The sequence below is a fragment of the Macaca nemestrina genome, chromosome X (genome assembly GCF_043159975.1).
Source record: "Macaca nemestrina isolate mMacNem1 chromosome X, mMacNem.hap1, whole genome shotgun sequence".
NCBI classification, from domain to species: domain Eukaryota; kingdom Metazoa; phylum Chordata; class Mammalia; order Primates; family Cercopithecidae; genus Macaca; species Macaca nemestrina.
The window spans coordinates 113,774,760-113,791,297 of record NC_092145.1 but is presented as its reverse complement, the minus strand read 5'-3'; the positions used below and the strand labels follow the sequence as shown (position 1 = coordinate 113,791,297).

The 16,538-nt window shown below is 42.4% G+C and overlaps 2 protein-coding genes and 1 pseudogene across 2 annotated transcripts in view; 1 reads left to right on the top strand and 2 right to left on the bottom strand.

The window, feature by feature from the left end:
• The window catches only part of LOC105463681 (carbohydrate sulfotransferase 7), a 191,454-nt gene that overhangs the window by 61,590 nt on the left and 113,326 nt on the right, over positions 1-16,538 (top strand). The window lies entirely within an intron of this gene.
• The window catches only part of LOC105463697 (solute carrier family 9 member A7), a 150,461-nt gene that overhangs the window by 35,279 nt on the left and 98,644 nt on the right, over positions 1-16,538 (bottom strand). Inside the window, exons 8-12 of the mRNA XM_011710919.3 lie at positions 15,005-15,110; positions 12,716-12,804; positions 12,509-12,622; positions 10,082-10,193; positions 4,581-4,734 (exon numbers count right to left, since the gene is read on the bottom strand). Coding sequence (XP_011709221.1) covers positions 4,581-4,734; positions 10,082-10,193; positions 12,509-12,622; positions 12,716-12,804; positions 15,005-15,110 — 575 coding nt within the window. The remainder of the gene's footprint in view (positions 1-4,580; positions 4,735-10,081; positions 10,194-12,508; positions 12,623-12,715; positions 12,805-15,004; positions 15,111-16,538) is intronic.
• LOC105463690 (phosphoglycerate mutase 1-like) lies at positions 4,741-10,069 on the bottom strand (annotated as a pseudogene).

The following is a 16,538-nucleotide window of genomic DNA, read 5'->3' as shown; positions in this document are numbered from 1 at the left end:
GAATAATGTACCACATCAAGTGGGGTTTATTTCAGAGAAACAAAGTTGGTTCAATATTTGAAAAGTAATTAATGTAATTCGTCATATTAATAGGTTAAACAAGAAAAATCATATGATCATATCAATTGATACAGAAAAACTATTTGATAAAATTCAACACCTGTTCATGAAAAAAAAAAAAAACCCTCTCATAAAACTAGCAATAGATAGGAACTTCCTCAACTTGAAGATGAACATCTACAAAAACCCTGTAGCTAATAGTATAGTTAATAAAGAAAGACTGAATGCTTTCCTCTTTTTTTTTTTTTTTTTTTTTTGAGATGGAGTCTCGCTCTGTCACCCAGGTTGGAGTGCAGTGGCGTGTGGTCTCAGCTCACTGCAAGTTCTGCCTCCCCGGTTCACGCCATTCTCTCGCCTCAGCCTCCCGAGTAGCTGGGACTACAGGCGCCTGCCACCATGCCCAGCTAATTTTTTGTATTTTTAGTAGAGATGGGGTTTCACCATGTTGGTCAGGCTGGTCTCGATCTCCTGACCTTGTGATCCACCTGCCTCGGCCTCCCAAAGTGCTGGGATTACAGGTGTGAGCCACCTTACCTGGCAAATGCTTTCCTCTTAAGATCAGAAAAAGATGAGGATGTCCATTTATACCACTCTTATTCTACACAGTAGTGAAAATCCTAACCAGAGCAATAAGGCAAGAAAAGGAAACAAAAGGTACCCTGGTTGAAAAGGAAGAAAAAAAAAAACTGTCGCTATTTACAAATAACATGATGGTCTATATGGTCTATGCAGAAAATTCCAAAGAATCTACCAAAAAAAAAAAAAAAAAAAAAAAGGACCAAAACACTTTCAGAGCTAAAGAACGAATAAGTGAGTTCAGCAGTAAGGTGACAGGATACAAGTTCTAACAAAACATGTACAGGCCATGGGTGCTGAAAACTGCAAAAGTCGAATGAAAGAAATCAAAGAAGATGTAAATAAATGGAGAAATACATCATGTTCATGGATTGGAAGACTCAACAAAATAAAGATGTCAATCTCCCCAAAAATTAATGTAAAGGTTTAACATAATTCCTATGAAAGACCCAGCAAGATTTTTTTTTTACATGTAGACAAATGTGTTCTAAAATTTATGTGGAAAGGAAGTAGAATAGCCACAACAATAAAGTGGGAGGAATCACTCTAACTGATACTAAGGTTCACTGTATAACTATAGTCATCAAGACAGTATGGTCTTGGAAGGATAGACACATAAACCAATAGAGCAGTGCAGAAAGACAACCCCATGCATACAGACAACTGATTTTTGACAAAGAAGCAAAATTAATTCAATGGAGTGAGGATAGTCTTTTCAACATATTACGTTAGAACAACTAGATAGCCATTGGCAAAAAAAAAACCCTCAACCTAAACCTCACATCTTATACAAAAATTAACTCAAAATGGATCACAGACTTAAATGTATAGTGTAAAACTAAAAAGCTTTTAGAAGATAACACAGAAGAAATCTTCAGGCCTAAGGCTTGGTAGAGTCCTTAGACATGATACCAAATGCATGACCCATAAAAGAAAAAAAAATTGATAAATTATAAATTAAAACTTCTGCTCTATGAAAGACCCTATTAAAATGATCAAAAGACAAATGCCGGGCGCGGTGGCTCACTCCTGTAATCCCAGCACTTTGGGAGGCCGAGGTAGGTGGATCACGAGGTCAGGAGATTGAGACCATCCTGGCTAACACGGTGAAACCCCATCTCTACTAAAAATACAAAAAATTAGCCGGGCGTGGTGGCGGGCACCTGTAGACCCAGCTACTTAGGAGGCTGAGGCAGGAGAATGGTGTGAACCTGGGGGGCGGAGCTTGCAGTGAGCCGGGATGGTGCCACTGCACTCCAGCCTGGGAGACACAGTGAGACTCCGTCTCAAAAAAAAAAAAAGACAAGCTACACACTGGGAAAAAATATTTGCAAACCATGTATCTGACAAAAGACTACAGTCTAGAATAACGAACTCTAAAAACTCAACAAAGAAACAATCCAATTTAAAAATGGACAAAAGACTTGAACAGATACTTCACCAAAGACATATGAATGGTAAAAACACATGAAGTGATGTTTAATATCATTATCTATGAGAGAAATGTAAATTAAGACCACAATGAGATATTCCCACATACCTACTGGGACAGCTGAAATGAAAAACACTGACAATACCAAACGCTGGGGAGGATGCTGAGAAACTGGATCCCTCATACACTGCTGGTGAGAATGTACAATGGTACAGCCACTCTGGAAAACAGTTGGCAGTTTCTTATAAAACTAAACACATCTTTACTATCCAACCCAGAAGGCACACTCCTGGGCATCTATCTTGGAGAGGTGAAAACTTATGCCCATGCAAAAACCTACAGAAGAATATTCACAGTGGCTTTATTTTTAATAGCCCAAAACTTGAAACTATCCAAATGTCCTCCGAGGGGTAAATGGTGAAACAAACTCTGGTACATCCAGAGTTTGGCTGGAGCCACTAATTAGGCAGCAGGGACCAGAGGAGGAATGTGACAGGCCCACCTTGGAATACTACTCTGCAATAAAACAGAACAAACTTGATACATGAACAACCTACATGGATCTCCAAGGCAGTTACAAGAGCAAAATGTCAAAAGTCAACTCTCTACTCTCAACGGAAAATTTGGTCCCGTATATGTTTGAGGGGAAGGGGAGAAAAGGATTTATAAAATAGCATGAAAAACAAACATGATTTAATGAGGCTCTGAGCATCCAGAGCATCTACTAGGTGATCAGACAAACAGGAGCAGGAAGTAATCTCAGAGGTCACCAAATGCAAAGATTCTCAACCGTGTGCAGGGTAAACCTTTTTTCTTGTCCTAATTCTGCTACATAGAACAAAGATGGTACCATCTTATGTCTTAAGTTTAAAAGTAAGAGACTGTACATTTTCTTCAGGTTTATATTCTCAAAGATGGATTCTTTTCCTTAATCCAACCCTTGAGATTCATGCCAGGTAATTGAAATTCTAACCTTCCCAAATTTTATAACTCTTCTTTACAGGCAGTATAGCACAGTGGTTAAGAGTGTGGACTCTCTGGTATGAGCGCCTGGGTTCAAATCCTAGCTTGTCCACTTAAAGCTCTGTGACCTTGGGCAAATTCCTGCTTTGTGCCTCAGTTTCCCCAACTCTAAAATTGAGATAATAGTCCTATCTCCCTTGTAAGAATGTTATGAGAATTATCTTAATATATGCATGGTATCTGGAACAATGCCTGAAACATAAGTGTTACTTATTATTATGACTAACACTGATAAACCCCATATTGGTTCTGCAGACCCACCTGGATCTCAGGCAGGGATACACTAGCCCAGAAATGGTGAAGCTGGCAGTGGAAGTGGCAGTGGCTGGTGGCAGAAGTGGCAGCCCAGGAATCTCTGCCTAACATCTATACGAAAACTCCAGATACAGGAGATGATTCTCTCAAATTTTAGTTTCTTCCCCCCAACTCCAAGGATGACTGGGAGATCTCTGTTCATTTTCTCTCCTCCAAGGTATGTACGCTGTGCAGCTGTCTCGGGCATTCTACAGTCTAGAGAATACAAACTAAAAAAGCCAGCAGAGAAAGAAAAACCATTGCCACCGTGTGGCTTTTCAAAGAAGTTTTCTTCACACCTTTGTACTACCCAAGTGTCTTCTTGTTCCGGAACACGGTCACCCTGTGCAGACCTGAAATTGTGGTAAGTGGCCAGAGCACATCCAGTGATGTGCAGCACAACACTTAGAGCTGAAGTGCCCTTGAGATCACCCGGCAGAGCGTCTTCACTTAACGCTGAGGAAACCTGAGGCCCAAACACATGAGAGGCTTGTCTTTAATTCAAGCCAGAGTTGGGCTGTGGGTCTCTTGAACCCTATTTCCAATGACTTCTTTACCATAAGATGCTGGAGCTCACAAACACAATTTGGAATTCAAGCACTCTTGAAAAAGTCAAACTTGTATCAGTGCTCCTTCTGTCCTGACACAGCTACAAAGCCACAGGCAGAGGACGTCCATGAAACTGCAACAGGTGAGGGTTACCCAGAAAATGTCACCTCTTTTGTACACTCAAGCAAGAAGAGACAGCATACAGCTTCATGCTAAAATAAAACTCTAATTGCCTCTATATCTGGCTGGTGAGCTTATTCTTCAGAGTCTGGATTTCATTTCAAAGGAACATGAAATACTGGACTCTGCCAGGGGCTCTTGGTCTATTTTCTATCCTGCAGCTTTAAGACTTTTTAAATTTTTGCTCTAATGTCACTGTTCTAGCAAGATCCAGGCACTTCTCATTCTTTGTATGTTTGCACTGACAAAAATTTTTAATGACTACATTTTTTTTCTCCTGGAAAACCCCATACTCCAAACTTTTACTTATTGTTTTAAAAAAAAATTGTTAATCCCTCCTCACAAACAAAACCAAAGACTGTAAAAGGCTTCCATGAACTAAAGTAGCACATCCTGCACAGGGTGTTGAACATTCTCAGGAACAGTGACAACTGACATACTCAATTAGCCTTGGTTCCAAACCAACCTGATGTTAAGCCATGACAACATGGGTGTTGTGCCTCCTCCAATGATCCAGACGGTGAAGAACACGATGAGAAGGGTGGTCGTGAACATCATCTGGCGAGCATAGGATGCCGTGTCACGGATGGCCAACGCAAATGCCATTGCTCCCCTGAGGCCTGCGGGGACCAAAGAAGTTCTGCTCATAAGAATTAAATGACAATGTTGTCTCAAAATCCACTGCTGCCATTTGGGGCTAATAAACTCTATTCATTCATGCTCCAGGGGCCAAGTTGTCTTACCTAGAAAGAAGAACCTGAAAGGCATGATTTTCTTTTATTTGATGCTGTCTTTTGCAAAACTCCCAAACACAATGAAAAAGCATCGTACTGCTTTGTACAGCACTTTTTCAGAATAATAACACTCCTATTACTTAAATGATTCTCCTGCTAGTAACATGAAGTAAAAATAAATATAAATAAGTAATAATAATATAAGCTAAAACTGTGATCCCAACACAACCCAAGCACCACACAGTCAATACAAACTTAAAAAACAGGCTAGGTACGAGTATTCAAATTTGTGGAACACAGTTCAGCATTTCCTTAGCAACAGGGGAAACCACACAGAGAAGTGAGAATATAACCCAGTCTACATCAGGGGTGGTCAACTCTTTCTGTAACTGGCCAGATACTAAAGATTTTAGGTTTTGTGGGCCAAGAGGCAAAATCAAGAATATTATGTGGGTACTTAAAGAGACGAACATTTCCACAAATGTTTATTATCAAAAATCAATAGTAATAATTGAGGCCACTTTGTTGTAATACAGGTCTAATAATGAAAAGAGGCAAATTCTTTCTGGAGGGGATATTTTGCTTAACTGTGGTTTCAAAGTCAGTATTGTCTATCATCAAACAGAGTGCAAACATTCATCTGTATAAGACGTTCTCAGCTCATGGGCTATGTGAAGACAGGCAGTGGCCAGATTTGGCCCAGGGGTTGTAGTTTGCTGATACCTGATCTGCATTATGGATTTTAAGATTAATATCAGCAGTTTAATGTTTTGGAGTTCATCTTTCTAAGCTCTTTTGTTCCTTTCCCATATCATGCTCATAATTTATTTTATAGTAAAGACTGAATCTGGCTGGGTGTGGCGGCTCACGCCTATAATCCCAGCATTTTGGGAGGCAAAGGTGGGCAGATCACTTGAGGTCAGGAGTTTGAGACCAGCCTGACCAACATGGTGAAACACTATCTCTACCAAAAATACAAAAATTAGCCAGGCATGATGGCATGTGCCTGTAGTTCCCTGCTACTTGGGAGGCTGAGGTGGGAGAATCACTTGAATCCTGGAGGCAGAGGTTGCAGTGAGCCGACATGGTGTCACTGCACTCCAGCCTGGAGGACAGAGTGAGGCTGTGTCTCAAAAAAAAAAAAAAAGAAAAGAAAAGAAAAAGAAAAAAAAAAAGACTGAATCTACAGTCTTTAGTATATATCTAGTATTAATTTTTATTCACCATGGGGAAGATTGTGTGTATAACATGCGAGAGAATGAAAAGTTAGACTTACTATATCTCTTTGTACATTTTTCTACTTTTTGCAATTTCACAATTATTAATATATGTAATCTGAGCACTTCACTACAATTCACTAAAGAAGAGTGACATCAATAAAAGTTACATTGAAAACAAAGTTGATGTTTTCTATTAATCTGTCCTAGTGAAATATTTATACACATCTAGGTCACCCTACAGCCAGCCAGCTATGTCACTGGTCAACATTTAAGCCTCTCAAGGGATGTTGACTCAAAGAAGAAAACTTGGACATCAGAGAGAGACCACGTAGAATACATTTTTCTTAATTTCACTAGGTAAGCATGGTAAGCAATATGAAAGTGAGACCTCAGGTATTTCATAGCCTTGATGAATGAGTTCCTTTTGATAGGCAGATTTCTCCCAGCATAAAATGTCTTTTATTGGAGATATCATTAAACAGCACTGTACACTTCTCAGCTTTTTAGTACAGAAGCCAATGAGCATATTTAAGTTGACCTAGATGACAGGGTTAGCTCCAACTAATCTTCCTCTTGTCCACTGGCATATTCCTAATATGTACATAGAAGCTTATCACCGTCCTCTTCACCAAGTTCTGAATGTGTCCCTGCTGCTCTTGAGTGAAGCTCAAACTCTTTGGCACAGCACTGGAGCTTCCCTGAGGTCTCCACTCTACCGTGGTGGTTCTCAAAGTGTGGTTTTCAAACCAGCAGCAGCGGCAGCTCAGAAATTTTAGGAGAGCCCACTCCATATCCCCAGAATCAGACAGTGAGGCCCAGCAACCTGTGCTTTAACAAGCCCAATGGGCAATTCTGATGTAACCTAAAGGGTGAAAATTATAAGTTTAGATACAATTCTCCTTTCCAACCTCACCTTCTTTTTTTTTTTTTTTTTTCCTTTTTTCTTGCATATCATTCCTTTCTTATACTGATTTGGAAAAAAGATTTAGTACAGTTATGCTCAAAATGAGTACTGGGCCCATGTGGCAGGGCCAAGTAACTAAAACATGATTCAGAAAACAGGCAGTGAAAGACACACTTGGACATGATCAAGAGGTATTTCACTGCCATGAAACAAGGCGGGGCAGGGATTCTAAAATACACAGCAGGAGGCACTCCTACCCCTTTCAAGTCACGGAGCTTGTGCCATATTGGTATAAGGAATGGTTTATTTTCTGATGATCACATGTGGGATTATTTCAACTGCCACTAGAAACCCCACAAGGACTTTTGTTTTGTATTATTTATATACTTCGTTTTTGTAAAATAAATGCACCAGAAACTTAATTCAGGATTGATCCCACCCATCAAGTAGAGCCGGCCCCTCTGGGGTCAGGAAGGAAATCGTTTTTTTGTTTTTTGTTTTTTTTGTTTTTACATCACCATGCTGGTTACATTTATCTTCCACTGGAATGACTAGAGCCCTCCAGGCAGTGGCCTGACTACAGAAGAACACAGGACTGGCTCCTGGGGGCAAACAGGCTCTCTTGCTTCTCCTCTTTGGCCGTGCCTTAGCATGGTTCCTCCCTATCTCCTACTCAAGCAGGTCCTTAGTACACAAAGCCCTGGTAAAAACCCAAGTCACTACTTCTCAACTCTTTTGGATAAGGGGAGTTTTCCCTGGGCTTGGACTGAGAAGCCGTGCCCTCCCTGGAGGTGCTATCTTGACTAGATTGTGTGAAGACAGTGGGTGCAGGAGAAAAATGGCTGAAATGAAAAATGGGAGTCACTGGTACCCATCTGCAGCTACAACTTCAGATGCCTACAGATGTGGTCAGTGTGACATGTGCAGTGGGGAGGGACAGAGAAAGGGATGGGCAAGGCGGGTGTTCCCAGGGAAAGTAGTCTATCCGCTGGCCTTTACCTCTTCACTTTGCCCTGGGCAGCCACAGCTTCCATGGCTTTACACACGGTCTCTTCATCCCCCAGGAACTGCATGCGCCTGATGTGCTTCAAGTTCTTGTCCAATTCATAGACAACGGGAATAGCAGTCGGCAGGTTCCTCTCCGCAGAGAGCCCCTGAAGATGCTTGACAATGCCGGGGAGGCTGTTGCCGTGGGCTGTAATCAGTACCCATTTCCCCTCCTCAATCTGGGGAACTATTTCTTCATTCCAAAGGGGCAGAGGTCTGGCAGAAGTGACCTTCAGACCCTCACAAGAGGGTAGCTGATCTTCAGTGAGGTCTACATACCTGCGATCTTTACTGATGCTGCTGTAGAAGGGATGATTGGGCTCTATGAGAGGTGGTGGGACATCACAGGAGCGCCTCCAGATCTTTACCATGCTTGGCAGCAGTTTCTGCTTTATGGAGGTCGGTCAGAAGCCCAGAGTGCCACTCATTAAGATGCCAAGTCCTCACTACGGGCAGCCACATCAGGTCAGTGGCATCTGGCACTGTCCAGAGGGCCCAGATTGCTCTCTTCTGCACTGAGGTGAAGCAGATGTTGAACTTATAGCCAGCATCTTGCAGTGCCTGTCTACCTCACTTCGCCTCCTTGTGGCCCCCGGGCTCAGGGAGTGTCCTTCCAGCCACTGAAGCAGTTCTCCAGGTTCCAGGCACTCTCCCCGTGCCAGATCAGCCACAGCTTGTAGGCGGCAATGGTGGTCAACCTCACCCTCTTTCTGAATTACTCCATGTATCTGACATTTAAACCAGACTGCTGCCCTTCCCTAAACAAGCCAGGCATGCCAATGCTTTTCTGCCTTCCCAAACTGCTGCCTCCTGAAATTCCATTCTTCCAAGCCTAGCTAAAAGGCCACTCCCTTAGTGAAGATGGCCCTGAGCCATTCTCTTCTTGTCCACATTTCTTTCAGACCTCTTTTGTGCAATTCACCAACCTCTCTTGGAAGAAAATGAAGTCTTTGTGTACCTGCCTCCCCCCAGCAGACTGTGAGCTCCGTGAAGGAGGCTCGTCTTTGCATCCTCCACAACCTAGAGCTGTGGCTTATGAAAAGAGGATGCTCAATAAATGTTTGTCAGAGTAAAAGGAAATCATCTTAGAGGACTGTACCTGTATCTAAGTTCAGAGGCAAGCTAGTGTGAGACAAAATGACTGCTTTACTGAGCAGTGCCTGTTGGTTTGATTTCACTATGACTCTGTGAGCCCCCCAATAACTACTGCATGGCAGTAATGGTGGCTGCAACTCACTCTCTGTCTTAAAGGACAGAGGTGTCTTTAAGGGTCACAGTAGCCTTTTGCAACTAACTTCTCCTCCCTCTGTTCTGCAGAAATGCTCTAACTTGGGTCTCATTTATATAAAGCTGACGCTTACCACCCTCACTGCATCATCCACTCATGCCAGCTACTCTCTCCTTACTCTACTTCCACAGCTTTCTTTATTGTCCTTTGTCCCCTCAGTGGCTTCTCCAGACTTCTGAGCTTTACAGGGAAAGGGGGGGGCATGCAGGAGACAGTGTCAATTCAGCAGGATGATCACAGCTATTAAATTCCAGTGTTGGGTTCCCCTTGCTTACATGAGTGTATTTTATTTCTTTTGCTCCACAGAAAGTTAGAGCTGGGGGACCTCAGCTAATTAGTTCAATTTCATTATTTTACAAGAGAGGATACTGCAGCTGGGAGGTGCTGAGTGACTTGGCCAGTGCTCTTTCTCATCAGGAGCTCTTTTCCTTCTAATTCTAGACCTGGCGCCCTTCAGGAAGCTTAAGGGTTATGAAGATCTTCTAGAAAACAATCAAGCACTTTAAACACCATATCTCCAGGTCCCTTGAGTGGTAGTGATGAAATAGAAATGCAAATAATTTAGGGGAGAACATTCACATTTGGTAGTATGGTTTGCAAAATCAACACTAACTCAATTGAACATGTACATCTGTCTATTCCTCACTGCAGGGGATACAAACGGACCAGAAACTTGAATGCTTGCCTTTTTATGAATCTTATCAATTATATTTTAATCATATTCTTGTTACCTGCTGAATAAAACTCATTTTCTTTACACTTACGCCTTTTTACCTGAAAACATCATCATGTGTTGAAAATTCCAGCCAATCTTATGCCTTCTGCCCAAGTTGAGGAAGAAGGAAAGCGGGTAGATGTGCGCAGCTCTGCCCAGGAAGATGGCAACCTGACCACAGGTGGAGGTTAAGGGCCCAACAGTTTCCAGAATGGCATTCCACACAGCCTCCGGCTGAGCAGAGAATTTTAGGAATGCTGTGATGCCTCATTATAGTCCAGAGAGCTGCCCAAAGAAGCCCGGCTGTCTAGTTTCTCTCTAGACAAGTTTCTCAGCAACAAAATGGGAGTAGTTTGGCTAAGCTTCCCCATCTCCTGATTCATAGAGATCATTTCTAGCTTGTTAAACACACTGTTGTAACTTCTTGATTTAATTCAACTGGTATCTATCTATCTATCTATCTATCTATCTATCTATCTATCTATCATCTATCTAAATCTATCTAAAAAGGAGTCCAGAAATAAGCTAAAGTACCACGGCAGGAGAGGGCAGTTGAGAGAAGCAAACAGTGTCTGTTGGGCTCTACTAAAAGAAAAGGCACTAGAAGAAAAAAATTGCTAATCCTGCAGTCAAACTATAAAGAAAAAGTTTGCTGGATAAGTGCTCGCAGGCTTCATTTGCAAGTAAACATCAGAGATTTTAATGGCCAGAAAGAGCCTGCAAATAAGAGGTGGGGAAATTTACAATATTCATAACACTAAAAGACATTCAGATCACTCACAGGAATGAACCCAGGGAGATATTTCTCTACCTAAGTAGCTAAAATGTCTTTTGGAGATGTAAGAAATGGAAAAGGAGGGTGGAAAAAGGAACTCTGTTGTGGAAACCAAAGAATTCAGGGAAACTGGTCCTTTGTCACTTCTGAGTTTAGAACAGTGCCCAGCTGAGAGAGCTGCACACTCCCCTGGTCAGAGAAGGGAACGCCTGTGGGAGCCAGAGGAACAGGGAGCTTCCGTTTTGGCAAAACACCAGCTGCAGGAGCTGCAGCTGTTTCAGACAGAAGCCAGGGCGGAACTATCTTCTCTGTCTCCTGCAGGGTAAAGCACTGCCTGTTTTTCTTCCGTTTTCTTTCTGTTTTGTTTTAAGCAGAAAGAACAAGGTAATGCTTACAAAGTACATTCTATCCCAGAAGAGAAGCAAAAGTCCTTAAGTGGTAAGCAGCAGTTAGGATCTGCAGAGGACCTGGCTTGGCCTCTGCCAGGCCCTCATCTGTAAACAGGGCTGTACTCTCACTATCTCTCACAGGATGTCATGCTAGGAATACAAATCAAAACAACATGCAAGGTCTTTCTCAAAAAAGAATAAAAACACTGGTCTTGCAGATTTTTAGCTATTAGTCTGGTAAGCATGGAAATCCAAGAAATGAGCCACCGGTTTAAGCGTGGGAGGCTCTCACACTAACCAGTATTGCATTAGGCCACTGTCACTGTCCAGCAGCTTGGTGAGTGTCAGTCATTCCTGCACAATAAATTAAGCCCAGAGAGAAAAACACTCCTTTTTGGCCAGCATTCCAAAGTCTAAGGATAATCATGAGGCCTCAGAAAAGGCAAATGTGCATGTCCAGCAATAGGGGACTGTGCTCAGTATCTTGAAATTAAGCCCCAGAAAAGTTCGCTTTAATAAAAACATAGTATCTGAGGCCAAGTGAGCAAAACCCTCAGCTATCCATCCACTGCTAGGGACATGAGAGAAGCCAATCCCGCAAATTATGTCTCTTTTTCAGAAACTGCATTTACAATGGGCCCAGACCAAGGAATCAAGTATTTTTCTATTTTATCTTTTCTTCCCCTCATTTTTTTTTCCTTCTCCTTTTTTTGGTGGGGGTGGGGAGAAAGAGTCTTCTACCATGATCTGCAGCAGCAGGGAAGCTTGAGGAAACAGTAGGGTCACTGCCTGCAAACAACCCTGGGCAGTGTGAGGAAGGGCTTCGCATACTGTGGATGTAGTTACGAGCAAGAGGAGAACCTTTGGGTCATCCAAATCAGGGCACCTCCTGGGTTGGAATTCATACAGCAATGAAATGTCAAAAATAACACTGGAGACTGACATGGTTGCTGACTTTTAGATACACCCAGAAGGGCACTTTACAAAACAAACTATCACCTGCTGAGCACCAGTTTAACAGAAAGGCCATCTTACACAGAAAAGGCTGAAAGGATGACCTTGGAATACATGCAGTCCTTTAAGTCAAATACATTTAGCGTTATGAAATGCCACTTAAGCTTTCTTTTATTCATCATAAAAACCCTGTGAACTAGCATGGACTTAGTCACCTACCCAAAACAGAAACCGTAATTGTTATTTTATGAGATTTTATATGATTATATTATTGTTATTTTATAGTATTATTATGACTATTATTACTATAGCTTCTCCAACAGTGGTTGTCTCTGCATGTAGAAAATGGTGGAACAAGAAAAGGATACAAAAGCACCAATGATGAAAATGGGGCTGAAAACGTGCTTCTGGAAGGTAAACAGTGCCAGGCCCATGTAGGAGAAGATGAAGTTCTCTGCCAGGAAATGTAACACCTCAAAGAGCTGCACAGAGAAGGGAAAAGGAAGCTGTAAACCCTGCAGTTCCCCCTTCCCTGTGTTAACAAGCAACTCGTGAGTACCAAGCCTCTCTCTCACCTGCTTGGTTCGACTTCTTGATTCCACCGACAGATTGTTGTAGGTGTAATGAGCTTGTGTGATTCCACAGAAAAGAACAGCTACAACACCTGTTAAAACATCCCCCCAAAAAATCAATGGAAAATAAAGAGGCAGGGGAAAAAAAAACCCTGCTGGAACAAAAGGTTAAGGTAGGCAAGCCTAGCATATCCAACTTCCTGGATATTTTTGAAACTTTCCTATTGCTGTGTCGGGCACAGTGGCTCGCACCTGTAATCCCAGCACTGCAGGAGGCCAAGGCAGGCAGATGGCTTGAGCCCAGGAGTTTGAGACCAGCCTGGGAAACATGGTAAAACCCCATTTCTACCAAAAATACAAAAAATTAGCTGGATGTGGTGATGTGGGCCTGTGGTCCCAGCTACTCGGAGGCTGAGGTGAGAGGATCACTTGAGCCTGGGAGGTTGAGGCTGCAGTGAGCCCTGATCACACCTCTGTACTCCAGCCTGGGCAACAGAGGGAAACCTTTTCTTAAAAAAAAAAAAAGAAATAAAGAAAAGAAAAGAAAAACAAAGTTTCCTATTACTACTGAACACTCCTACAACCCCTCACCTCATATCAACCTTTCTGTCTCCCAACCCTGCCTTCCTTCAAAGCGAAGTACCTCAACATCCCCTCCTTGTTCCAGTTTTAATGGTATCTATTGCCTCCTCTAAACTCCTCCAACTACCATCTGTAGTTGGCATATAGCATTCATTCCCTCAAAGAGACTGTGAGGGCCCATCCAAATTTTTGTCATATTCCTCACTGTTTTTAGAATGAATGAACTGAATTTCAAACTAATGCTTTATATACATATATATTTTTTGAGACAAAGTGGATTATGTATTATATATCCCTCAGTGGAGGGCAGTGGCATGATCTTGACTCACTGCAGCCTCTATCTCCAAGGCTCAAGTGATCCTCCCACCTCAGCCTCCTGAGTAGCTGGGACTACAGGTGCACACCACCACACCCAGCTAATTTTTGTATTTTTTTGTAGAGATGGGGTTTCTCCATCTTGCCCAGGCTGGTCTTGAACTCCTGAGCTCAAGAGATCCACCTGCCTTGGCCCCAAAGTGTTGAGTTTAAATAGGCATGTGCCACCATGCCTGGCCTATATTTTTTTCACAGTCTAGGACTTCAGACAAAACAGATCAAGAGTACTATTCCATTTATCCAAGCCCCGATCTTCTATATTTCTGGTTAATGGTAATCATTTTGTTGTGCGAGACAACTGACGCACCTGGGACTTTGCCTACACATTTACAGATAACTGTTAAATTTTAAGGAAGTGGGGCATTTTGTAATGCTGCATATAAAGATTTTCTACAGTATTTTGAAAGGGTGATAAAAGTACATCCTAAGTACCTGGATTACGTACAGTAACTGTACTTGAATTTTCTAATGGAAAAATTCAATGATTTTTTTAAAAATGAAAGAATTTGAGGAAGTAAAACCACGTTTCACCACACTAATACTATATGAAACTGACACCATAAAAATTTGATATTGAAAAACAACGATTAAATAGCCCAGAGACACAACAATGAAAAACCGTGTTCACATCCACCTGAGCAGATACAAAATCACCCTTTAAAGGACACATATTTTGCTTGTTATTGCTACTGTTTGTAAAATAACATAGCAATCAAGGGAAATATACAAATAAAATTTTAAGAGATTCTTTGCACCTTAACATCTACTTATAGTTAGAATGAGTACTCAAAAATGTAATTGACTTTGGAATGATAAACTTTATCATTAAAATCTACTTTTTCAGGCTGGGCATGGTGGCTCATGCCTGTAATCCCAGTGCTTTGGGAGGCTGAGGTAGGAGGATCACTTAAGGCCAGGAGTTTGAGACCAGCCTGGACAACATAGCAAACTCCATCTCTACAAAAAATAAAAAAATTAGCTGGGTGTGGTACATGCCTGTAGACTCAGCTACTTGGGAGGGTGAAGGGGGAAGATCCCTTGAGCCTAGCAGTTCGAGGTTACAGTGAGCTATGATTGTGCTGCTGCACTCCAGCCTGGGTGACAGAGCAAGACCCAATCTCTAAAAAAATAAAATAAAATAAAATCTAGCTTTTTGGAAAGTAGACAATCCATTTAAGACAGAACACTAGCCTTGCTCAGCAATCCTTCATACGGACACTTGCTGAACAGTTAAACTCCATGCAGTTGCTATCTAAGAATTCTTTACTTCCTTCAAGTTCCCACAGGCCCCACTACAGTGAGGGGAAGGGTGGTGCAAGAGTAGAGAAAACCTACCTGTAAATCCGCAGGCTTCTGCCAAAAGAAACGTGCTCCAGGACATGAGGAAGAAGAGCGCTGTCTCCAGCAGGGGGAAGCAGTGCAGTTTGGTAAACTTAGTCACGTTGGCATTCTGTCAAGGACCCTGTCTCCAGGTACATGTATCAGGGCCACCAAGAACCATACTCCACTAGCCCAGGACCCCTCCCCAAAGGGCTAGCCTTTCCCTTCAACCTTTTTTTTCGGAGGCTCTAAGGAAAGCTTAAGTAATACAAATTAAGCTTTCCAGCGCAACACAAGTTTTGTAGGGGCTGGAGGAAGAAATAGTGAGATACTGTTCAGTGGGTACAGAACTTCTATTTGGGATGATGAAAGAATTCTGAAAGTAGACAAGGGGATGGCTACCTGACATTGTGAATGTACTTAATCCCCACGGAATTGTGCACTTACAAATGGTTAAATGACAAATCTCATTAGCTATATTTTACCACAATTTTAAGAAATTAATCACATAGGGTGAGGTGGCTCATGCCTGTAATCCTAGCACTTTGGGAGGCCAAGGCGGGTGGATCACCTGAGGTCAGGAGTTCGAAACTAGTCTGGCCAACATACTGAAACCCCATCTCTACTAAAAATACAAAAATTAGCCGGGTGTGGTGACATACATCTGTAATCCCAGCTATTCAGAAGGCTGAGAATCGACTGAACCCAGGAGGCAGAGGTTGCAGTGACCCGAGATCGTGCCACTGCACTCCAGCCTGGGCAACAGAGCGAGACTCTGTCAAAAAAAAATTATCATGTAATATACCAAAAGCCATTACATTTAAATGGTATATAAATTATATGTCAATAAGGCGTTTTTTGTTTTGTTTTGTTTTGTTTTGTTTTTTAAATAAATTCAGCTTTCCAGAGAAACTGGCAACTGGTTTTCTGTGCTCCTTGAATGGCCATGGTTCTGAGAGGCATGGTCATGACATCAGGCTGGCTTGTTGGGTTGGTTCCAGCAAGGCTGTGAAGACAAGGCCTGTGAGACCCTGAGCCCTGGGCATCACTGAGGCCACCTGAGTCCACAACAGGTGCCTAAGGAAGGCACAGGAAAGAAAGAAATGCACAATTCTTGAGGCAGCTACCAGGTGCTGGTGTCACCTTTTGGGACCAGAGATCCTTCTTGTAACAGTGCCATTCGACACAGGCCAAGCATAGAAGCGTCTCATGAGGGATTTCACTGAGCAATATATATCTCCAGGACATCAAAAGGGCCCTTGTGAAGAAAGCAATTTAAATCTGCTCTATCCAATGTGGTAGCTGAACACTTACCATGTGGCTACTCCAAATTGAGATGTGTTGTAAGAGCAACACACACACCATATTTCTTTCTTTCTTTCTTTCTTTCTTTTTTTTGAGATGGAATTTCGCTCTGTTGCCCAAGCTGGAGTGCAATGGCACGGTCTGGGCTCACTGAAATCTCCACCTCCTGGGTTCCAGTGATTCACCTGCCTCAACCTCCTGATTAGCAGGGATTACAGGCGTGCACCACCACACCCGGCTAATT